This window comes from Chionomys nivalis, chromosome 1 (genome assembly GCF_950005125.1).
Source record: "Chionomys nivalis chromosome 1, mChiNiv1.1, whole genome shotgun sequence".
NCBI lineage: Eukaryota > Metazoa > Chordata > Mammalia > Rodentia > Cricetidae > Chionomys > Chionomys nivalis.
The window spans coordinates 22,710,211-22,733,921 of NC_080086.1; the positions used below are offsets into that span (position 1 = coordinate 22,710,211).

At 47.0% G+C, this 23,711-nt stretch overlaps 1 protein-coding gene, 1 non-coding gene and 1 pseudogene across 2 annotated transcripts; 2 read left to right on the forward strand and 1 right to left on the reverse strand.

Annotated features, from left to right (window-relative positions):
- Positions 1-5,110: 5,110 nt before the first annotated feature.
- On the forward strand, positions 5,111-5,900 carry LOC130886919 (STAM-binding protein-like; annotated as a pseudogene).
- A 6,135-nt stretch (positions 5,901-12,035) lies between these two features.
- On the forward strand, positions 12,036-20,263 carry Fkbp4 (FKBP prolyl isomerase 4). Its single transcript, XM_057789694.1, has 10 exons — positions 12,036-12,316; positions 14,022-14,166; positions 14,864-15,006; positions 15,607-15,727; positions 16,103-16,259; positions 17,143-17,233; positions 17,326-17,409; positions 17,599-17,784; positions 18,280-18,519; positions 20,040-20,263. Exons 1-10 carry the CDS (start codon positions 12,212-12,214, stop codon positions 20,139-20,141), a joined length of 1,374 nt encoding a protein of 457 aa, XP_057645677.1. The 5' UTR covers positions 12,036-12,211; the 3' UTR covers positions 20,142-20,263.
- Positions 19,637-19,739, reverse strand: LOC130889616 (U6 spliceosomal RNA). The gene has a single exon (XR_009058615.1). It is a non-coding gene; the product is annotated as a U6 spliceosomal RNA (small nuclear RNA).
- Positions 20,264-23,711: the final 3,448 nt, after the last annotated feature.

Here is a 23,711-nt window from a genome sequence, read left to right on the forward strand (position 1 = left end):
GAAAGCGTAACCTTTCCTTATCTCTGTCTCTTCTTCTAAGCATGGTTTCCTAACAACACGGGTTTCTTTGCTCTCCTCCCTTCCACCATGTGACTACATCTCCGTCACACGTCTGACCACCACGCTGGCTTACACGGCATGGGTTTTCCTTCTCTCCTCTACGTCATCCTCAGAGCAGCAACTGTGGCTGCAGCTCGCCTGCCCTGGGAGAGTTTTCTTCCAAACTCTGTAAAATTGCCCTAAGTTTCCATTCAAGTCCCCTCTTAAAATCTTTTATTGAGACTAAGAAACCTAAAAGGGACCCTGGTATTGTCTGGTGACCACTAAAAGACCCCCAAACTCCAGTGACAGACCAGTTAGTACTGAAATGTCTCTGAAGAAAGACAGTAGCAGAAGCTCAAGAAATGTTTGATAATATGAGCTAGAGAGATGGTCCAGTGGCTAAGAGTCCATATGATGCTCTTCCAGAGGACCTGCTTAAATTCCCAGCACCCACATGGCAGTTCACAACTCCCTGTAACTAGTCCCAAGGGAATTCAATCCCTTTTCTGGCTTCCTCACCACTGCACAAAAATTGGTATATTTATACACATATATGCAACATTCAGACACATAAAATAAAAACTAATTTCAAAAAATTTTGATAATATAAAATCCTAGTGCTACATTTGTAAGGCCCCAGGAATTCACATTTACAATTCTGTTCTTAACTTTGAAGACACCTCACCAAACATCAAATAAAACAGAATCACAAAAACATGAGCACACCATCACCAAAGATAAAAAAATACCAACTCATTATCACATCAGCCTAATTATTTACTACTGCTTTGATAGGCACCATGATCAAGGCATCTTATGGAAGGAAGTCTATTTGGGACTCTAAAGGGTTAGAGTTCACCATGGCAGAGCTAAGTAAGACATGGTGGCAAGAGCAAGAAGTTGAAGGCTCACACCTTAATCATAAGCACAAAGCAGAAAGTAAACTGGATGTAGGGCCAGACCTTAAGCTCTGAAAGCCCACTCCCAGTGACACACTTCCTCCAAAAGCAGTGCCACCAGCTGGGGACCAAGTAGCAAATGTCAAGACTATAGTGGACATCTCATTTAAACGACCACATTCGCGAGTGACTGAAGTCTAAGAGAGGCGAGAGGACGCCAAGCACCAGCATTCGGAGAAAGCTAAGAGCCCTATTCCTCGGTCTGATGATGATGATGAAAGTCTCTCTTAACAGTTTGGGACTCAACGGATGGTTTCATTTAAAGAGAACTCACCTTTGACCCCCAAGCTCAGGCCACAGCACTTTCTTCTGAGTCTGGAGTGATACCTACCAGAGTTGGTTGTGCTATGATTGTTCCTTTGGATTTCAGACTTGTGATGTAATTTTGTTTTTCATTTAGAAAAGCATTGAGTTGGTTAATTAACTTATTTCAAATTAATTTCATAATTGTGTGTTAATAAAGAGTACATACAGGGCTATAGAGATGCTGGCTTGGTGGTGAAGAGCACCATCTGCTCTTAGAGAGGACTGGAATTGATTCTCAGCACCCATATGTGACTCACAACCATTTACTTCAATTCCAGAGTCTGTAATGCCCTCTTCTGGCTTCTGAAGGCACTGCACACATATGTTACAGACACACTCATAGAGGCAAAACACTCAAACATATTTATTTTTAGAAAAGTAAAAATAAGCCAGGTGGTGATGGTGCACACCTTTAACCCCAACACTCAGGAGGCAGTTGTAGGCAAATCTCTGTGAATTCAAGGCCAGCCTGATCTATAGAGTGAGTTCCAGGACAGCCAGAGCTACACAGAGAAACCCTGTCTCAAAAAACAAACAAAAAAAACTAAAGGTAAAAACAGAAAAACATACATTTAAAAAAATAAAACTACAAGAGATGTATATAACTTTATACAACTTAACCACATGTGGATGTTATATATAGTCATAGAGCCAGAATATATGTATACTACACATACATCTCTATGTGCGAATGCATACATATACACCTATGTGAATGAAGGTTAAAAGGGAAGGAGATCTATCAAAAAAGTAACATCCAGATGGTGTAGTGTCAGGGACCAGCCTCAACAAAAATACTATTTGCCAGGGAAGGGGTGTAGGGATTAGAAATATAAGAATACAAAGACACATGTAAAAATAATAAAACAGAAACACAGAATAGTACTGGGAGGAAGGTCCAGTGACTACTGAAACCGTCCACCTTTAATTTCCAGTTGCTTAAAATACCCTACCCTAAGAGGTAGGAGTAAGACAAAAAAAAAATGCATTAACATAATACAAGGAAATGAATAGACCAGTTGAAAGTTGCAGGCTACATCCATAGTTAAACATTCTGTTGTTAGAACAAAGCAAGTCACACTCACACCATAGACCATAACACTCTGTAGGCAAATCACTCCTGGGTGGAATACGTTATCTCCTTAAGGGAGAAGGATATTAAGGGAGTCTGTATATTATTGTCAATACTTGCTGACAATAACCTTGAGAGAGCAGAACTCTCTGGTCTGAGAGAGCAGAACTCTCTGGTCTAAATCTAGGTGGGACCTTTGTTTGAGGTAGAAACAGACAATAACCTTGAAGGAATAGGTAAGGTCCAACTCTCTGACCTTTGAACAAGGTGGAAATCGGCTCACATTTTTGGGCCTCCACAATATAGTAGAAAGTCCTTATGTTCTTCCAAGGACTTTGCTCTACATTTCATAGTCGAGATAAAACATGTTACCAGAACTGCCATTTTCAGTTATTTAGAAGTTCTGAGGACTGACCCCAGGGCTTTGTCCATGCTAGATAAACATTCACTAAACTATATCCCTAGTAAACATGTCTTATTTTAACAGAATCCCCCAATGTTGAAAGGATGAAGGCCCAAATAGGCATTCTCTTAAGAGGTCAAGTTGTTTGTTTGATTGTTATTTTAAGTTTTGGTTTTATTAATATATGTCAATAACAAAACAGTTGGTTACACTTGGACATTTTCATTCATGTATATAATATACTTTGAGCACATTCATGCCCATGAACACTTTCACTCCTGTTGATCCTCTTCTTAACTAGCCCTTCTCCTGTTTTCCCCTTGGTGAATCAATGAGCTCAGTTAGGGTTATTACAAGAGCAGGACAGCTTACCACTAGAGAAAGTGTCTCTAACTCTCCCCAGGTACCACTAATTGCCTACAGATCCTCAGGGAAGGGTGGTGCCTTCTCTCCTCTAGCAACCCTTAACTGCCTATAAGTCCTCAGGGACCACCAGGACCTCATCAGATGCTCCCTGCTCCATGACAGAATGTTGGTGGGTTAAATATTATACAGATTTTATGTAGGTAATCAGAACTGCTGGAAGGCAGAAAGGACAACAGCCACACCATGACTGGAAGACAGTACTCCACATCACTCTACCCCTTCCTCTGGCTCTTACATTCTTTCCGCCCCCTCTTCCGCAATGTTCCCTGAGCCTTGGAGGGGGTGATACAGATGTCCCACTTAGGGTTGAGCATCCCAAAGAGTCTCTGATTCTTGACCAGTGATGTGTGAGCCTCTTTCTTCACTAACTGCTGCTGCCCAGAGCAAAGAGGTGCTTCTCTGACAAAAGCAAACAGCAGCATGGATCTATGGGCATGAACACAAGCACATGAAAAGCATTTGATGAGCACATCATATTGAAATATCAGAAGAAACTCCCCAAACTCATGTCTATGACTTCCTCCAGCTTGGGCTTTTGATCAGGCTTATGGTATAGATGTGAATTCCCTTCTGTGGAGTGGGTCTCAAATCCACTCAGAAAGTGGAAGGAAGGCTGTAGAACCTTTCCCAAGTTCATACTTCAAGGGATAAAAGACTTTGATACTGAAAGTATAGACTAGTCCACTTCAAAGGAGAGAACTTTGGGATAAAGTGAAGAACTCTGGTGCAGGACAAACTTCCTATTTCTTTACAAGCACGTTGTAGCGCTGTGCTCTGCCTGCCTTGTACCCTTCCTAGCTTTGTGCACTAGGAAACACCTATCATCTTCCAAGACTCAGTTCAAGTACCTCCCTTCCCATCTCTCCTCAAGACATCAGTCTCCTGAAGAGCCTACTCCCTTAGTACCTCATCCCACACTTGGCACTTTGTTCCCAGGGCTGTCTTGCTCCCATGTGGGGAGTGCACATGAAAATATAACTTCCAAATTAAAGTAAGTTTGTTAAGGAACACATAAAAAACACTGAGATGATCTCCCTAATCTAAGAAGGGAGGGTAGAGGGATTGTCATATACCTGCCTTGCAGGCTTTCACCTGCTAGGCTCAGCCATTCAGGATAGCTGCAGCTCGTCTACCATTCTCTTCTCCCAATCCCATTTTCTGGCTAGGAATTTGACCTTTCTACTGGGTACTGGCTACTGGCTACTTTATGCCATAATTCTCCCTCCAAACCCATGGGCATCTGTTAGAACTTTGGAGTTGCCATGTAGTTATCCATAAACAAATTTGGATCATCCCAAGTGACCAGTGACCAGTTTCTCATATTGGACACACATGCTTTGTAGCTTCAGCAACCCAGACAAACCATATTACTGTATGGTTTGTATCTGTGACTGACACTACCCGTGTCAAGAGATACCATACCTGTCTTCAAACATGGAGCTCGAAACAACACACTCTTCTGATATAGTTGCAGTCTGTGACTCCAAAGCTTTTGGTCCTGATGCCTGACCATGGAAATATCACCTTTCCAAAGATAGGGTTAAGATCTTTCCCCAGCTTGAGAATGCAGTAAAATTCAGAAGAATTCAATATTGCACCCAGTAGTCAATATTTCCACTCTAGAATTTAAGTCATCTACCTGGCATCCGTTTATTCTGAAGAAAGCAACATTGAATATGCCTTTATCCTCTATAGCAAGGACACTGAATCCACCATAGACCAAAGTCCCCAGATATCGGGATTACAAAGCAGCTATCATTCCTGAGAAGATACAGTCAAGAAATGAAAGAACTTGCTTTTCCCCAGGTAGAAGAGCCAAAAGCAGTTTGGATACACACACCCAAGAATGTAAAAAAAAAAAAAAATACATAAAGAAGGAAGAGTTAGAATTTTTCCCAGAGCATGGCCACTCAGCAAGAGCTGGGGAAAGAGCAAAGGCTGCACCAGTCAGAACAGAAACAGTTCAATGCCTTTGAGGAGATGATCCAGAATCAGGAGCCGGAAAAAGAGTGACTAAAAATTGTGCAAGAGCTTAGCAAGATAGAGCCAGAGCCAGAGGGCCGCTGGGGCCTGATTTAGAAAAGCCTCAGAAGCATTCACAACCTGGCTGTTATCCACAGGCTTCGGACCGTAACACAGCTGTAGGCTAGCTAAGTCACCAGTGGTAGACAGATCTTTCAGACCTGGAGTGCTGAGCGGCACAGAAATGTTCCCATCAGCAGTGGATGACATTGTAGGTAGGGTACCTTGAAGCTACACCAAGTTTCCCAGTTCCCCAATGCTAACACTGCCCGTGACATAGAAACATGTGGAGTACTCTGTGGGAAACTGATGAGGGATGAGTTTACCATTAGACATGTAATCATCCCAGACAAATGCTGGGTCTGATTATTGCAACACATGGAATGAAGAAGACATTTTCTTCCTCCAAGATGAACTAGGCACTCATCCTTGGGTGGATTCACACTCCCTCGCAGTCTTCCTTTCCAATGTAGACCTACACACTCACTGCTCTTATCAGATGATGTTGCCAGCATCGCCAGCTTCTATCTGCTTGCTCCCCAGGCTCAAGCAAAGGAAGCTATCTAAACTAACTGACCACAAACTACACGAGACTTCTTCCTGTTCTCTTAAAGGCTTTCATACGCCAAAAACATACTGCTGTCGTGTGGCTGTTCAAAGTGCACGGTGACTCAGACTAGTGCCAACGTCCAAGAGCTACAAACCCAAATCAGTTTACTATTGCCCTTGGATTTAAGCTTTCCAGAAAGATTTGGAAACTTTTCCAGAGAAGAAAGAAAAGGGGCAATGGGAAAAAGGCTACTTTTTATTTGTTTGAAAACAAATCATTGAATATATTTTTAAGACAAACATGAAAGGAGAAACCTATCACACTAAGCAACTAACTCAAAAATTAGGTGGACTAGAGAACAGCTCTCTGTTCTTCTTGAATCAACTCTTCCCCATCCTCCTCTACCCTCCAGCTTGCCCATTATCCACCTTTGGACTAAACACAGCATCTGTGTAGCAGTCTGAGAGCCATTTAGAAATGTCTGGGTTCTCCCTTGGCTTGTGGTATAGTTGCTGGGGCAGCTGTTGGAGACAAGTTGGTGGCCCAGTTTTGTCAGCTCACTGTCCCTGGGTTTAGGGTGTCAGTTGGCTCTGTCATTGAAGGAAGACCCTGCTCCACTAAACAGCAGACAGTGGATCCTCCCGTGTTCCTCCCTGTACCCTGCCATCACTGTTACATCTCCGCTGCTTTAAGAAGGCAGACACAGTTCACTGTAATTGGTGCTTATATGTTAAGACCCTAAACTTAACCACTAGTTCTTTTCTATTTAAACTCAGCCCCTTCTGGTAGGATAGCATGTCTCTGGTGTTCTGGGGGTTTTTAGCTTTTGACAGAAATCCAGATACCAATTAGGATCTACCCACCTTCAGCAAGTCACGTGATCTCATTTACCTCCTACCGGTTGAGAAGAAGCAGATCTAATTGTCTGGAAACTTGCCTAACACCTAACACAGGCAATAGCAGTTTGGGACTGGAGGCATTATTTGTGAACTGAATGAAAAAAAGAAATAAAAGGAGAACATGGCTGCTCCTAAGGGGTTGAGGTTTACTATAGATAGAAAGGAGAAAGCAGGTAGAGATAAAGGCCAGACTGAGCCAGCCCAGTGAGGACAGAGGAGGGAGATCAAAAGAGGAGCCTCTGACCAAAAAGGGCAGCCTGGGTCAAGAGACTGGCCAAGAGACACACGCTGCTAAAACTGGCGAGTTATACAGGGGCCAGAGGAGCTAGGAGCAGAGAAGCCTAGCCCAGTAGCTGGGCTGGAGAGTTCAGGGTAGTGGTCAGGGTATGGCAACCAGGACCCCTAACAGGCAGGGACTGAGGAATGCTGGGAGAACTTGGCCTCCAGTGTCTGCTCTGATATGTTAACAGGAATCTCAGCTAGCCCTTTGTCCCAAGTTGGAGACCTAACAGGAACCAAGGGCACAGAGGCAGTGAAAGCTCCTATGCAATTGAGGTGCCCAAGACAAATACAGAGACGGTCCATCATCCATCTTGGAACGTTGCACCTCTTACACAGGGAATTCAGTATAGGGGATAATACAACCTGTGTGCCTCAGAGGCCAGTTTCTCGGCTCCCAGCATCTACCAGATGCCGCCTCCTGACTCTCCCCTTCGACTCCTACGGCAAATTTATTCACCGAAGTCTCGTCCTCTGATGTGTACAGCTGCTCAGGTACCTCCTGGGGTGGCTCTCTGTTGTTCCCTGCAACATCCCTCCTTCCTTTCACTGCAAATATGGTAGAACTAAACAAAATGGACTGAGAGTCTAACTCACTCCATGTCCTCTGCTAAAGCCTGGATGCTGTATATACAACAGAGACAGCAAATTACCACAAACTTCACAAACTTGTTACTTAAAACAGAATTGTGGTCATGGGCGCTTATAATATCATCATTCAGGGAGCAAGGGGGCGGGGGGAACTATGAGTTTGAGACCAACAAGACCCTATGGCAAAACAATAAGAAGCCAGGTATGGTGGTACACACCTGTAATCCCAGAAGTTAAGAGGTAGAAGCAGGGGAATCAGAAGTTCAAGGTCACCCTTGGCCACATTTAGAAATTTCGAGGCAAGTTTGTGCTATAGAAAATTTTTGTGTTAAAAAAAAAAAAAAGTGTGGTTGTACTTGGGAATGGTAAAAAAAAAAAAAAAAAAAAAAAAAAAAAAGGCCAGGCATAGTAGCACAGACCTTTAAGTCAAGCATGTGGAAGACAGAGACATAAGGATTTTTAAGCTTGAGGTCACTCTGAGATACATGGTGAGATCTCACTTCCAAAACATAAAAAATTGTGATAATGGTTATACAGTAAGTTTTGTTATGAAAATTTCACATAAAACAAATAAAATGCAGCTTGATATTTTGGTTATGAGCCTAGCCTTTAAGAGCTGAAACATCTCTCCAACATATAAAATGCATTTTCTGTACCAGTAGCAAACAAAGGCTTTGAAGACATTTAAAGCAGCAAAACAAAAGACCTGGTGCCCAACCTAAGGCAGGGGTGCGAGGCTTCCACTCACTGCTGCACTTTTCACAGTCCCTAAGCTGGGGAGCAGCCGACGGCTCCAGCAACAGTATGCTTCAAAATGTGACATGCACATGCTGGACTGCTGCTCAGCCATACAGGAAGAGTGACAAAACCAAAGACTATGCTAAGCAAAATAAGCCAGACTTGAACAAATACTACATCTTCTCTCGTGTGTGGAGTCTAAACGTGCACACAGGAGAAGAGAGCAGAAAGGGAAAACGTTTGGGAAAAGGACGAGGGCAGAGAATGGGGAGAGAGGCAAGAGCAGTGGGAGATAAGAACAAGAGAGTGATATCTGTATATGAAAGGCCATAATGAAGCCCATTGCTGTGTACACTGACTGGAAACCCAAAAGACCAGCAAGACGTCCAACCTGGAAAATCCACAAAACCTTCGGTGCAGACAGGCGGAGTCTCCCACCTGACTCCTGTTTGCATTTCACTTCCTTTTCTTCTTTTAAGACTTTTTTTCATCATCTTTAGCATCTTGAATCTTTTTCATTCTGGGAAGATCTGCTCCGCGTTTTCTAGCTTCCACTTTTGTTTCTTTCAAGAATCCTTTTCTGTTGTTCTTAATGGTTTCTCTCTTCCGTGTTGTCATTCTTCAAAAATACAAAATGACAGTTTCAATGGAAGACATTGAAAAAGTGTCGTTCTCTACGTGAGATATCTAGATAAAATCCTATAGAGAAAACAGGGTTGAACAAAAGAATAGAGACCTGTTCTTTGAATGGAGAGAAACTTCCTGTTTGAGAAGGAAACAGGAGGATCCCAGAGCTCTTGAGAAACCAATCAGTGAGTGCTGAGTTCGGTAAGATACGGTCTCAAAAGGTGCAAGGACTGAGAGAACCAGGTGACACACCTTTTACCTCAGTGCTCAAGACACAGAGGCTGGTAGATCTCTGTGAGTTCAAGGCCATCCAGGTCTATGTAGTGAGCTCCAGGGCTGCCTTGACTATGTAGAGAAATACTGTCTTGAAGGAAAAAAAAAATTAAAAAAAAAAAAAAAAGAGTGGATGGACTGCTGAGAGGGCTCATCTACTAAAAGCACTTTTTGGTGCAAACCTGATGAACTGAGTTCAATTCCTGGACTCCATATCAAGGTGGAAGGTGGGAACTGTCTTCTGATCTCCATACATGTGCTGAAGGACATACATACTGAAACACACACACACCATACATACATACTAGTAAAAAAAAAATTTATGCTGGAAAGGGATAGAGGAAAATACCTACACACATAAGGATGCATGCTCACACAATGTGAATATTACTTAAATGAGCCAGGGAAGAAAAGGGTGAAGAGAAAGAAGGAGAAGAAAACACCTGCGTGCTTCCTAGGAGGAGTACACATTTGAGCTGAGGCCAGCTATTCTTCCAGAGGACCTGGATTCACTGGCAAAACACCCACACATGTAAAATCAACTTTAAAAAATAAGTTTAAAAATTTTTAAAGAAAAAAGTGACATACACAATAAGGAAAAACTCCAGAATCACATGACCCTGCCATGGGACTCAAGACCTCAGTGCCTGTGTGCCAGCCTCCGCACCTGCTGCTAGATCACATAGGGGGCGGTCTGTCCTCACATCTCCACACTTTACCCTCCCCTCTTAACACTGTGCTCACCTCCATCCCCACACACATCACATTACAATGATAACCATCACTTATTCACTCAACACCGGAAGCCAGCACCGCACAGAAACACAGAGGCATTCCGTCTTTTGTAACCATCAAGTCACCCTATTTATAGGGCTCACAACAAGAAATGGAGGCTTACAAATGAGGCAGCCTGCCTCAATTCACCCAGCTGTACCTGGGCGACCAAACTCTTTATCGCTAACCACGTGTTTTGTCCACTGTATTAAGATGCCTGTTCAAGCAGTGTGCAGGCAATGTTGACGCTGCATGAACTCAAAGGCATTAGGCCAAGCCCAGCGGTGGTACGCAGGCCTTTAATCCCAACACTCGGGATTGGCAGAGGCAGGTGATCTCTATGAGTTCGTGGCCAGCCTGGTCTACAAGAGCTAGTTCCAGGACAGGCTCCAAAGCTACAGAGAAACCCTGTCTAAAAAAAAGAAAAAAAAAAGGCAATAAATAAATAAAGGCATTAAGCCTACAATGCCATTCTCAAGGAAAAGATACAAGCTTACTACTGTAAAACTTACCTTCTCTATCACAACTTGCTGTGCCAGATAATACCCAGAGGCCCACCAGAGAGATAACTGCCATGTGCAAGCCAGTGCCGTACAAGAGCCTTCCCTAGGGGAGAAGTAGCTACTCCGCTTCCATATTCTATGATGATGTCTCTCGTAACTCAAGAGGTCTTAGATTTTGGTTAAACTCATAAAACTGTAATCGGAAGGGACTACAACGAATTATCTAACAGTAATATAGTAAGGTTTTTTTTTATTTTATTACACTAATTTGGGAGGGATGATAGGGCTCACGGGTGGATGTCAGAAGACAGCTTGGTAGGAAGGAGTCCGTGTTCTCAACGTTGTGGGTGTTAGGAATCAAACCCAGGTCCGCAGGCACGCAGCAAGCACCTCCACCCACTGAGCCATCTTGCCAGCCCGGTCTCATTGCCTATTGCCTACTTAAGTGGGATCACCGAACAACATCAGGTCAGCACACAGACAAAAAGTTCATTAGTTTGGAATGGAAATTCACAAAGCCAATAGGTATCTGGTAGCACTCACCAGGCGCTATGTGTTAAGCGTGTACTATAGTGCAGGGCAGATTCAGGACCTCTCCAGGCAGATCTTCCGATCAAGCCAGCACTATTTCGGTTTTAACCATGCAGACTTGGAGCTCCACAGGTATCGCTTAGGAAGAGAGGTTGAGAAGATAACATCTCTTCCCGTACACCTTTAGTAAGAAGGGAAAGAGTTCTCTCTCTCTCTCTCTCTCTCTCTCTCTCTCTCTCTCTCTCTCTCTCTCTCTCTCTCTCACTGAAACCATTTTGCGCTCCAGTACTAACAAAAAAGGCTGGTTAGTATGATACACAAAGCCCACTTACAAATCTTTGGCTCCGGGGGTCATTCCTCACAAGATCTCCTGCTCACAGAATTTTGGAAAGCAACTCATTTGGTGGGCCTGTCAGGCTGCAGGGAAGACAAAGTCGAGTTCTACAGTTTGTGCACCAGGGCTGAAGCTGCTCCTTCCTGGGCCTACGCTTTCACTGTCATGGCCTCTATTCTCTACACTGCTTAGGTGCCCACTCCCAGGACCCCAAGGCCACGCCACGGGTGTCTGAGGTCTAATCGCGGGAGGCAGATCCACGCCACTTCTCATCGGGCTGCCCGGATCCAGCTACGGCGCTGTGGGTCTGGGTGAACAGGGCGGGCCGCCAGGCAGGCCCGGGCTTGGGCGTCCTGAGGATGGAGAAGGATCTGGAAAAAAACGGCTAGACGCCGGCGGGGTGGGGGTGGGGAGGGAGGACGCGGGGAAGGGTGTGATCATCGAAATCCGAGAATGTAGAGTCCTGGAGTGGGAGAGGAGGCCGCCCCTAGGAGCCATCAACCAGAAAACAAATTTTACCAAAAGAACCCACTCGGGTGCCCTCAGCCCAAGAGCCCCAACCCGTTAAACCGCTTCTCTAGAAAGTTCCCCGCTCCCGCCCCTTCGCTGCCCGCTCGTGCCGCTCCTCCTGACCCCGCCCCCGAAGCAAGTGGGACCAATCACAGACCGGGCCGCGCCGCGCCCGCCCCTCGGCGTCGCCCCACTCGGCAGCCGGCGGTGAGCGCGCGGAGAGCTCGGTGCGCGAGCCTGGAGCGAGGTTCGTGGTGGGCAGCGCCGCCTTGTGCCGCACGCCACCCGCACCGTGCGCTCACCCCGGTCGGCGGCCAGAGCGCTCGGCTCGCGCTCGCCCCACTCCCGCAGCCAACGGTGCGCCTAGCGGCCATGACCGCCGAAGAGATGAAGGCGACCGAAAACGGGGCGCAGTCGGCGCCCCTGCCTCTCGAAGGAGTGGACATCAGCCCCAAGCAGGACGAGGGCGTGCTCAAGGTGAGAGGGGGCCGCGGAGACCCCGGCTGGAGACTCGTGGACCTCAAGCGGGTGGCACGGGAGGAGGATGGGGGAATTTGCCATCCCAGTGCGGGCTGCGGCCCTAAAGATGGCACGGTGGCTGCACGCTCCCGGAGGGTGCGGCCCCCGGCCCGGGAAGGAGCCCCCACTGCAACGCCAACTTGATCCGGCTGCACTGTGCGGCTGAGAGGGGCGGGGCGGAGCGCGAGGGCCGCAGCCGGGGGGCCCGGGCGGGGGGCACGAGGCCGGGGCGAACCTAGGGGCTCGGGCCTCGCCTCCTAGGGACCCCTCGGCCGCAGCGTGCGCGGGCCACCTGGGCGAAGGTGCGTCAGGGCTCGCCCACTTGAAAGTTAAACATTAGCTAGGACCTGAAACGGCTCCTTGGAGTCGTTTCCTGGCCGAGAGCCCTTTGTGCCTCTCCGCGCCCCCTTTGCAATTGCCGAGACCCAGCGAGGTCACGGACTCGGCCACGCTGTGCCCCCTTTCTCGGCCTGGGGAGAGCAGGAGCGGTGCATGCCGGGACCTGTAGTCCTCTCCCTCTCCTCCTGAGCCTTCCTGAGTTGGGGGTTCGGGGTGCTGGCCTTGGGGGAGGCGGTTTGCCCTGGAGCCAGCGGTTCACTAATCGCCTGACTGCAAATAGCCCGAGGAGCGAGGGGGAGGGCGCCCTGACCTGGGTCGGGACAATGGGCGCCGGTTCAGAGCAGGTTCTGCCAGCAGTCCAGGACGGTGAAATCCTAACCCGCATTGCACGCGCTCCCTGCATCCATTGTTTCTCCCCGGAGCGTCCCATTACTCGGTACCTAGTGTGTGTGGCCTGTGCTCAGCAGAGACCTCAGGGAGCCTTGTTGGTCCAGAAATGCTCCTGGCTTTCTCCCCTAGCTCTAGCCGCTCCCCTGTGAACGTGTGGCCTTTCTTCTCTGTTTACTGCAAGGTTCTGATTCCCAGAAGGTCAATTTTTATCCTCCACTCCTTTGAGCTCCGTGCACATTCTTATCAGCCTTCCTTTAGAGGATGGTTCTACATCCACCTAGTGGCCTGCCTGCGAGGTCACCATATATAAAAATGTTAAGCAGAAGCAGATGTCTATATGTTCATGGGAGGTACTCTAGTCCTGAAAAGGGGGCCTCTTAGCTTGCTGGTCTGGTAATTTTGTTTCCCAACTCTTAATTTGCCAGGGCTGATGCAGAGCCTCTGTGCTCTGTAATCTGGCCCTTCCTTTTCCCAGTTTGGAACCATCTGTTCCCTTCATTACTCCGATTCCGATTCCGTTTTATTCACGCCAGACCCTGATCTGATGACCCGCTAGTTCCTATCCACACTTTATCAGTGTGTTCTTCAAGCACCTCCAGGGGATGGGAATTGTCCTCAGTGCTTGACAGACAGTTTCTGGATAGTTGAGCAACTTGGCCAAAACTATAGACAAAGTTTAAACCGAGGTCATTTTATCTGAAGCTTTCCAAAACCGGTCTGGACAAACCTGGAGGGAGCCGGGGAAGTTTCTTGAGTCTAAGCTAAACCCCTAACATCAGAGTCGTTTGAAGATTGAGCTCTTGGACCTGCTAATAAAGAAGCAGGAGGCAGTGGGGGCAGCAGAAACCACTATGTGCCTTACAGGGGCTTAGGGGCAATTAGGGCCCTTCTGCCCACATCTCTGGGTACTCACGTTTTCCCCCCTTCCTCCCAGGTCATCAAGAGAGAGGGTACAGGCACAGAGACACCCATGATTGGGGACCGGGTCTTTGTCCACTACACTGGCTGGCTCTTAGATGGCACAAAGTTTGACTCCAGTCTGGATCGCAAGGACAAATTCTCCTTTGACTTGGGAAAAGGTAGGCATGGTTAGTGGGCTAGCAGGGTAGGTTCCAAAGCTGATAGCAACGGTCACAAGCAAAAATGATGTTCTCAGCCAAGCTTGAGTTGGGCACAGTAGTGCTTACCTGTGTTCCCAGCTACCAGAGGAGCTGAGGCAAGTGAGTCACTTTGAACAAAGGAATTCAAGATAACCTTGGCAAAATAGCATAAACTAGTCATCAAAACAGGAAAAACACAAAAAACACCAGAACCAAGATCAAGGAGGAATGGTTAAGAATCCATCTATTGCTGGGCAGTGGTGACACACGCCTTTAGTCCCAGTACCCAGGAGGCAGTGGCAGGTGGATTTCTGAGTTTGAGGACAGCCAGGACTACACAGATTTCTCTGAAATCTGTCTTGAAAAGCAAAACAAAAAACAATCCATCCATTATCTGTCATGTGTTTTCTTCTACTATTCTAGGACTGGTTGGTTTCTTCCCCTGTCTCATCGATTTAGCTCCTCCCTCCCTTTGGGATGGACAGTCTTGCTTCTTGAACTCTTTGCAGGGTTGAGCAATCTCTTAATGTGCTGGGAATGTCAACACTGCTGCTGCTTGTCTCTGGTCCCATTTCTAGAGATTTTCAGATCCCCCTTGGGTGTGCGCAGCTCTCTGGGAATATTGAGCCTAGAGTTAGACTTCTGCTAAGCAGGTCTTGTTTGCCTCTACCTACAGGGGAGGTCATCAAAGCTTGGGATATTGCTGTGGCGACCATGAAAGTGGGGGAAGTATGCCACATCACCTGCAAGCCAGAATATGCCTACGGGTCAGCAGGCAGCCCTCCAAAGATCCCCCCCAACTCCACACTTGTATTTGAGGTAAGTGCTGGCCACAGAGCGCCAGGCAAAGAGCCAGACCTTATCTCACCCCATTGCCTGGCTGCCCTCCAGCCCTTCCTGCCTCTTCGAGACAATGTAGCCAAGCCTGAGGGCCTAGCTTTAGTAGGAGTCCAGTGGCTGGCTCTGCTGCTGCCACGGTGGCCAATACTAACAAGAAGCTTTGGGTTAGAAGAGGGGGCTCCAAAGCCCTTGTGGAAAGGAGCCGGGGTCAGGACACATCAGGGATATAGAGAGTAGTGCGGAGTGTTGGCATCCTGGAGCACAGGAGGGAAAGACACCTTCCTAAAGGTCGGGTTGAGGTGTGACCTCTGCTGAGGGGAAGAACTAAGACTATTCGGCTGAAAGTAGAAAACCAATCAGTGGGCATTAGAGAATATTCACAAGGCCACTGAGATGCCAGGCCACTTTTGATGCCTACCAGATTGTCTCATGTCCTTGCTAAATGAAGCAGGATGATAGAGAGCTTTCTTTCTGGCTAGATGTTGTCTAGCTGTTAGTCGTAACTCTAGGGAGTAAAACAGAGTTTCGCTGCTGAGTTGATGCAGAAAGGAGTTGATCACTTTATCTCTCATTCCACAGGTGGAGCTATTTGAGTTCAAAGGAGAAGATCTTACAGAAGATGAAGATGGCGGGATCATCCGCAGAATACGGACTCGTGGTGAAGGCTACGCCAGGCCCAATGATGGTGCTATGGTAGAAGGTAAGAAAGTGTACTCTGACTGGCACATGGAAGGCCTGAGTTCAAGGACAACCAGGGCTACACAGAGAAACCCTGTCTCAAAAAGACCAAAAAAACCAAGTTAATCTGGTGTGGGAAGAAAAATCTAGAGTTGCATATGATTCCTGGCTTAGAGATGAAAGGCCTTGGGTGGTTTGGACCAATTCATTTCCTTCCTGTCTTTTGTCTCATCCATAAAATAAGGAGTTAGACCACACTGTCTTAGCGTCCCTGCAGGTCTGAGACACAGAGGTTATCTTGGGTATGGACAGTAATTTGGAGATGGAGGAGGCCAGTGGCAACTTCCTCGATGCTCTGCCCCCTCACATCTGGGGTACTGCCTCTCTTTGATGCCAGTGGCACTGGAAGGCTACTGTAATGACCAGCTCTTTGACCAGCGGGAGCTCTGCTTTGAAGTCGGCGAAGGGGAAAGCCTAGATCTGCCCTGTGGGTTGGAGACGGCCATTCAGCGCATGGAGAAAGGAGAACATTCCATTGTATACCTCAAACCTAGGTGAGACACGGGCACTTTGCAGAGCAATGGGACATAGCTGAACGTCCACAGTGAGCTGTGTGATAGGCATTCACAAGCCCTGTGTGCTTGCTTCTACTCTGAGGATGCTTGTCACCATCACCTCATTGGGTCTGGAAGTGTGGCCCACTGTCGGCCGTATTTCCTTGCGTTCAAGCCTCATCTGAATCCCTTATCTGCCAGTATCTAGATTTTCATCTGCTATTAATTTATGCAATTGTTAACGTTTATGGAAACACCTACTGTGTACCATACATACTAAAGTTCTTAGGGCTTCACAGTGGATCTTGCTCTGTTGTCTCTGAGTCAACTATCTCAACAGTGTATAGGGGAGATGTAGAGGACAAGCGGTAGTGAGTGCTACGCCACCGCCCAGCTGGGTAGTAAAGAAGTGCCGGGCAGTGGTGGCGCATGCCTTTAATCCCAGCACTCGGGAGGCAGAGACAGGCGGATCTCTGTGAGTTCGAGACCAGCCTGGTCTACAAGAGCTAGTTCCAGGACAGGCTCCAAAACCACAGAGAAACCCTGTCTCAAAAAACCAAAAAAAAAAAAAAAAAAAAAAAGTTAGGGAAGCCGGGCAGTGGTGGCTCACCCCTTTAATCCCAGCACTTGGGAGGCAGAGGCAGGCGGATCTCTGTGAGTTCGAGACCAGCCTGGTCTACAAGAGCTAGTTCCAGGACAGGCTCCAAAACCACAGAGCAGAGAAACCCTGTCTCGAAAAACCAAAAAAAAAAAAAAGTTAGGGAAATGTTTGCCAGACCCAGGTCTCAAGATGGGAAGGTACTTTCCAGGAAACAAACAGGAAGCCTTTCAGCCCAGAGCAGACGAAGGCTGTGAGGTGACCCTGGCGTTTTCACCCCCACAGCTATGCTTTTGGCAGTGTTGGGAAGGAAAAGTTCCAGATCCCACCACATGCTGAGCTGAGATATGAAGTACACCTGAAAAGCTTTGAGAAGGTGAGTCGGCCTGAGGTGTCCCTTCTCCTGGAGTCTGGTCTGTGGGTGCCTCCGAGGAAGCTGACTACTATCTGTCCTCTGGGATATGACAGGCCAAGGAATCTTGGGAGATGAACTCTGAGGAGAAGCTGGAGCAGAGCAACATAGTGAAAGAGAGGGGCACTGTATACTTCAAGGTGAGCCAAGGCAAAGGTCCCCCAGGGAGCATTGTCCAGATGGTACTCTGTCACTGTTGTATCTTTGTCCATCGGTCTGGCGTGAGAAAGAGTGGGAATCTGGTGTCCAGGAGTCGCTTGTGGCTACTAGGTAAGGAAACCTGAGCTGCTGAACCTGCACTGGGTGTCTGAGCCTCTCTCCCATTCTAGGAAGGCAAGTACAAGCAAGCTTTACTGCAGTACAAGAAGATTGTGTCTTGGCTGGAATATGAGTCTAGCTTTTCTGGTGAGGAAATGCAAAAGGTCCGTGCACTGCGACTGGCCTCACACCTCAATCTGGCTATGTGTCACCTGAAACTACAGGCCTTCTCAGCTGCCATCGAAAGCTGTAACAAGGTGAGGTCCCTTCAGGGGATGTGGAAACAGCATTTACAGGCAGGGCTAGAGCACTGCCTGTCTGAAAACTGCCCACAGTCACTGGGTGGTGTTAGTGAGATCGATAGTTGGGAATTCTGAGTTACAGACCCAAAGAGAGGCCTAGTGTGGAAGTAGCAGGCACTTTAATGGTGGGAGACAATAGATACAGAGAGCAAGCCCTAGCTAGATTGGGGGAAACTAAAGGGAGTCGGGTTATTTCGTTACCTCTTCTGTATCTGGAAAGGTGAGACCGTGTTCTTCCTGCATCCGAAGACCCGCTGTATTTCCTTTCTTCCTCTTGGATTAAATTAATTTCTTCCTGAGCCATGACCCTTCCCATTTAATGCCCCAGTCTTTTCCCCCCTAACTCGACACCAGCAGTTTCCACTGAGCCTCATCCTGCTGAGGGATCCCTTGGGGATCCAGCTGGTGCTGCAGTCTGATGCCTCTGCTGCTTCCTTTTTGCGCTCTTAGGCCCTGGAGCTGGACAGCAACAACGAGAAGGGCCTGTTCCGCCGGGGAGAGGCACACCTGGCCGTGAATGACTTTGACCTGGCACGAGCTGACTTCCAAAAGGTCCTGCAGCTCTATCCCAGCAACAAAGCCGCCAAGGCCCAGCTGGCTGTGTGCCAGCAGCGGACCCGCAGGCAGCTTGCCCGGGAAAAGAAGCTCTATGCCAACATGTTTGAGAGGCTGGCTGAGGAGGAGCACAAGGTGAGGGTTAGGGTGTGTTATTGCTGTGAAGAGATGACCATGACCAAGGCAACTCATGGGAATTTTTAGAGGACTTAAATTCCAAAGGGTCAGATTTATGGCGGGCAACAAACACAAGCACCAGGCAGAGAGTTAACCTGGAATGGCATGGGCTTTAAAAATCTGAAAGCTCCTCGCAGTTCCACAAACTGGGGCCAAACATCTGAATCTGAACCTATGGGGGCTGTTCTCATTCAACCCACCACATAGTGGGAGTTGCTACAATGGACAGAAAACGGTTTTCCTGGCTTCTTCAGCACATAAGGTGTGCCTGGCCTTAACCCCAATGTGCCTGGAGTTGCCTGTAGCAATTGGAGAAGCCAGATGTTACTCTCTTCACAGGAAAGAAATGTAAGTCCTCAGTATTCACCCCACTGGTCCGGCCAGGCCAGCAGCGTGGGAAGTACACATCAGGGCCCAGTTCTCATGGTTTGATTTTCTTTGAGACAACTGACCTAAATTTCCTTCAGTAGACCAGGCTAGCCTGGAACTCATGAATGTCTGCCTGCCTCTGCCTTGAGTCTGGGTTTGAAGGGTGCACCTCCACACTCAAGAGTCGAGGAGCGTTATGTAGTTAGCCTTCAACCTCCACAGAAGGACATGATCCTACCAGTTCACCCTGAACACTACTGTGCTGTGTGTATACCTGTTCATTGTTTGCCCCCGTATGTTAATTAATGGCTGGGTGCTTATTTTATATTACTACTTCTCATTTTCTTTTTGTTTGTTTTTGTTTTTTCAAGACAGGGTTTCTCTGTAGCTTTGGAGCCTGTCCTGGAACTAACTCCCAGGCTGGCCTCAAACTCACAAATATCCGCCTGCCTCTGCCTCCCGAGTGCTGGGATTAAAGGCGTGTGCTACCACCGCCCAGCATACTTCCCATTTTCTCTTCCTGCTGTGTGGTATTCCACTGCATGTACGTGGCACATCTTACTTAACCTGTTAGTTGTTTTAGTGTCCCTAATACCCTCCAAAAGAAACAGGTTATGAAATATACTGCCTTTCTAGTAGCACATTTAAAAGGTCAAACTAAATGGTGAATTTGATATGTTGCTCTATATATTTTCTTAATGAGTTTAAAAGTATGGAAAACTTCAAAAAAATTGTGTGATATCCTTGCTCAGGGACTCTGCTAATCTCTAGCATTGCAATTTTAGTACACATGCTACTGAGGCAAACATGAGGTTAAAACATTTTAAAATATTTTTGTTTAGCGGGTCTGTCATATAGCACAGTGGTAGAGTGCTTGCCCAGTATGCTTGAGGCCTTGAGTTTAATCCCAACACCACAAAGAAAAAATAGTTTAAAACATCCGAAATCTATGACATTCAGCAGTGGTGTGTTGAGTGGCATTATCAGTTCAGAATGTACATGTGCACGTGTGTGCTTTGAGGACCATTCCCGGATCACTGTACCTGTGCCTTTCTGTTAGGATTGTCTTTTCCTCCAGAATTCAGCCTCTTCCACTTCCTCATTTACAGGCCAAGGCAGAGGTGGCTGGAGACCATCCCACTGTCACTGAGATGAAGGGTGAGCCCAACAATGTGGCAGGGAACCAGTCCCAAGTGGAAGCAGAAGCATAGCCTGCCTCATCGCCTGCCCACCCCTGCGGCTGCCTGTCTCCCTGCTCCCTTCTCTACTCCACCCTGTTAGTTTTGTAAAAACTGAAGATTTTGAGTGAATTAGACCTTTATTTTTCTATCTGTTTGGATGTTGACTTTGGAGGGAAGGGGAGAAGAGCAGGCTGGGGGTAAAATGGGGGGTAGATTTAGATGGTGTCACCCCTCTCTCCTTCCCCCATTACACATGCGTGTTTATCCTTCCACACGTACACATCAGAATGTTAATTTATTTCTCCCTCTGTTAGCTCCATTTTTCAAGTGGTAGAAGCGGTATGTGATAGGGATGGGGTCTGATATGAAGCCAGGGTGGAGAAGATGACTCCTGGGCAGCCATTTTCCTCATCCCTTCCCTCTCCAGTTGTTTTCCAAGCTGCAATCTCCCTGCAGGTGCTAGGGGCATGGGAAAACCACTGTGTCCATTAGCTCTCTCGCCTTGCTCTCCTGAGATGGTATCCCTGATAATACTCTGGTATCACAGTGATCACTGCTAGACAGCACCTTCCAGTATCTCTGCTCCTATCAGTTTCCCTCATCCAGGTTGTCCCTGTCCCCATCCCCTCAGCCTCTTTAATGCACGCTGAAGGTCCAGGCACACCTCAAGTCCTGTGCTTGAGCAATAAAGTGGAAACAATGAAATGTGGGTGTCAGGCAGCCCTTTATGTTGAGCTCTGGGGTAGGGTGTGGTGGGTACATATGGGCAGGGGCCGAATGAAGAGGGACACGCTCCAGTCCAACTTAGGTGCAGCGTGTGCCACAGACCCTCTGTGCACACACTCTGAGCTCCCAACTGGGCAGCAGTTCACCATGGATCCCCAATACACCCTTCAGCAGCCTGCATTAGAATGCTGGTATTATTCCCCCCTTAACAGGAAGAGGAAATACAAACATTGGGGAAACTGGGATCAGAAAAGCTGGGTTTGTACTGCTGCCCTGCTGTGGCAGTCATCTTGGATGCTTTGCCTGTGCACCATGTGCATACTTGGCGTCTGTGGAGGCCTCGGGCGTTGGGTGCTGCACATCAAACCTGGGTCTTCTGCAAGTGCACTTAACTTCTTGAGCCATCTCTGTAGTCCCAGCCCTTAGCTTCCTAAGGTATAAAAGCTCTAGCGTCACTGGTTGGCTAAGGTCACATAGCTTGTTACATGAAGTACTGATGAAGTACTTCTTAAATCCACCTCCTCTGTCTTATCAGGCACACACTGTACCTCCTTCATATCTCTTACCTAACTTGGGTTTTGACCTTTGCAAGAAGCCGGGTGACCCATGTCAGCCACATTGAACTTCCTCTTGTTCACCTACAGGTCAGCTCATTCCCCCCATGCCTTTCTGTGTGGGCTCTGACTGCCTGCCCATGTACCTGTGTAGCTCTTGACATTATAGATGTATTCTATGGAAAATGTCTCAGTTCTTTGTGTTGGGCACCATGTCTGCTAATTCCCTTGGTAGGTGTAAGTCCAGGTTTGGGCTTGATTTTTTTTTTTAAGCCTTTGGGTATTTCTAACTTTGACTCTTGACTTTGCTTTAATACTTTAATGATAATACCAAGCAAGCCCTTGCTAAATTGCTAAGTACTTAACAGTATACTCTTTGACCTGTACCAAGGACTCCCTGTGATACAATCTTTGATCCAACTGTCCTAAGAAAGAAGCTTGGCCTATTTTACAGATGAGGAAACAACCATAGCTTGGAGAACAGCTCAGTTACTAGATTGCTTACTCCAAAAATGAGTACCTGGGTTTAGATCCCCAGTATCCCTGTCAAAAGCTAGGTACTGGACCTAGAGAGACAGCTTAGTAGTTAGCACTTGCTCTTCAGAGGCCCAAGGTTTGGCTCCCAACCTGAGAAGAGGATGCACTGCACATGGTGCATGTATGGAGATTGAGGCACTCACACATAAACGTTTTGGATTTTAAAGACTTGGTTTTTATTTCTGGCATGGTGACACACACCTTTAATTTCAGCACTCAGGAGACAAAGTCAAGGGTAATCCCTGAGTTCAAGACCAGCCTGGTCTACATAGTGAATCCAGGGGCAAATAGGTAGTCCTTAAAAGCAGTGTGTATTTGTGACTTGCATGTATCTATGTGTACAGTCGCCATGGACTGCAGAAGAGGCTGTTGAATTCCCTGGAACTAGAGTTAGTAGTTGTAAGCCACCCATCAAGTGGGTGCTGGGAACTGAACACAGGTCCTCTCCAAGAGCAAGTCCTCCCAACTTCCACATCCAGGGGATCCAATGTCCTCTGACTTACACTGTCATCTGTTCACGCACAATATGCACTCACAGACAATGCACATCGTAAGTAAAACCAGGCATGAAGCACTGGGTTAGATCCCCAGCACATGAACCTTGCATGATGGTGCACTTGGGAGGTATAGGCAGAGGGATCAGAAGTTCAAGGGACATAGGTGAGACCCTGTCTCAAAAAAAAAAAAAAAGTTTGCAAAAGTCAAACAGAAATGTCTCCTTGAAGGTGAGTTCTCTGAACTAGCCTAAATTACTTTGAGGTCATATGATTGAGGGCAAGTCTTGAGCCTTTCTACAATACATGGGTAAAAAACATCCCAAATCCTGTTTGTCTGGAAAGCTCTTTGAGAGTCCAAGAACTTAAAATTTACTGTACTTTTATATTTTATAGAACAGTAGAGATGGAAAAGTCCTGTTTATTATAACATGAAAACTGTCTAGTGAAGATGATTTGATAAAGTGATTTAAGTCTTTATAGCCAAAAATAATCCTGCTACATATTGAAGTTTGTCTAGATGACACTACTCATGAGTGTCTTCTAGACACTTGGCCCTTGCTCACCCACACTTGAGCGTTTCTGCAGGGAATGTGCTCAGGAAGTCCAGCAGCAACTGCTCTGAGCTTTTAATATAGATTTCTAAGTAATTCCTCTCTGGAAATAAGCTAAAATGGAGTTCTGTAAACTGTGCCACCTAAATATTTCCAGCCTATGAGGTGTCACTTCTCCCTACATATCTTTCTTCTCCTTCTGCCCCCGACATCATTGTTCACTGCTCGCCTGCTCTTTAAAAAGGCACCTTTTCGCCACCTGCACTAAATATTGTGTTGCCCCTCCACTGTGAGAGTCTTCCCATTCCCATCGGACTGAAGAGGAAAGTCCCTGCCTTGGTGCACCTGTGACATCCCCCTGAGAGCACCTCAAGTAAATTGTGTGTCTCATTTCAACTGAAGGAAAAGCAACACTAAGAACTAGGAAGAAAAATACTTGTAAGAAAATCATTGCTGGGAAAAGGGATCCAGCCCTTTAGCTATGCAAGGCCCAGTCATGTGTTCCACGGTAATGTACTCAAGGATGTGGGTGTACAAAGATTTGGTGGTTCAATGTGTAAATGCTTGCACAAGCATGAAGACCTTCCAGATCTCTAGCAGCCATGTGAAAACTTGGCATCCTAAGGCATGCCTGTAACCGTGAAGCAAAGTGGTGCACAGTTCACTGGCTATACACACTACATGAAGAAGTAAGCTCTGGGTTAAGTGAGAAACCATGTCCCAATAAGATGGAGA

Excerpts from the sequence above, each read along its gene's own strand:
- Fkbp4 (XM_057789694.1), top strand. The coding sequence starts at position 12,212 with ATGACCGCCGAAGAGATGAAGGCGACCGAAAACGGGGCGCAGTCGGCG. Across the intron at positions 17,410-17,598 it reads GGGGCACTGTATACTTCAAG|GAAGGCAAGTACAAGCAAGC; the intron begins GTGAGCCAAGGC and ends CTCCCATTCTAG. Across the intron at positions 18,520-20,039 it reads TGGCTGAGGAGGAGCACAAG|GCCAAGGCAGAGGTGGCTGG; the intron begins GTGAGGGTTAGG and ends CCTCATTTACAG.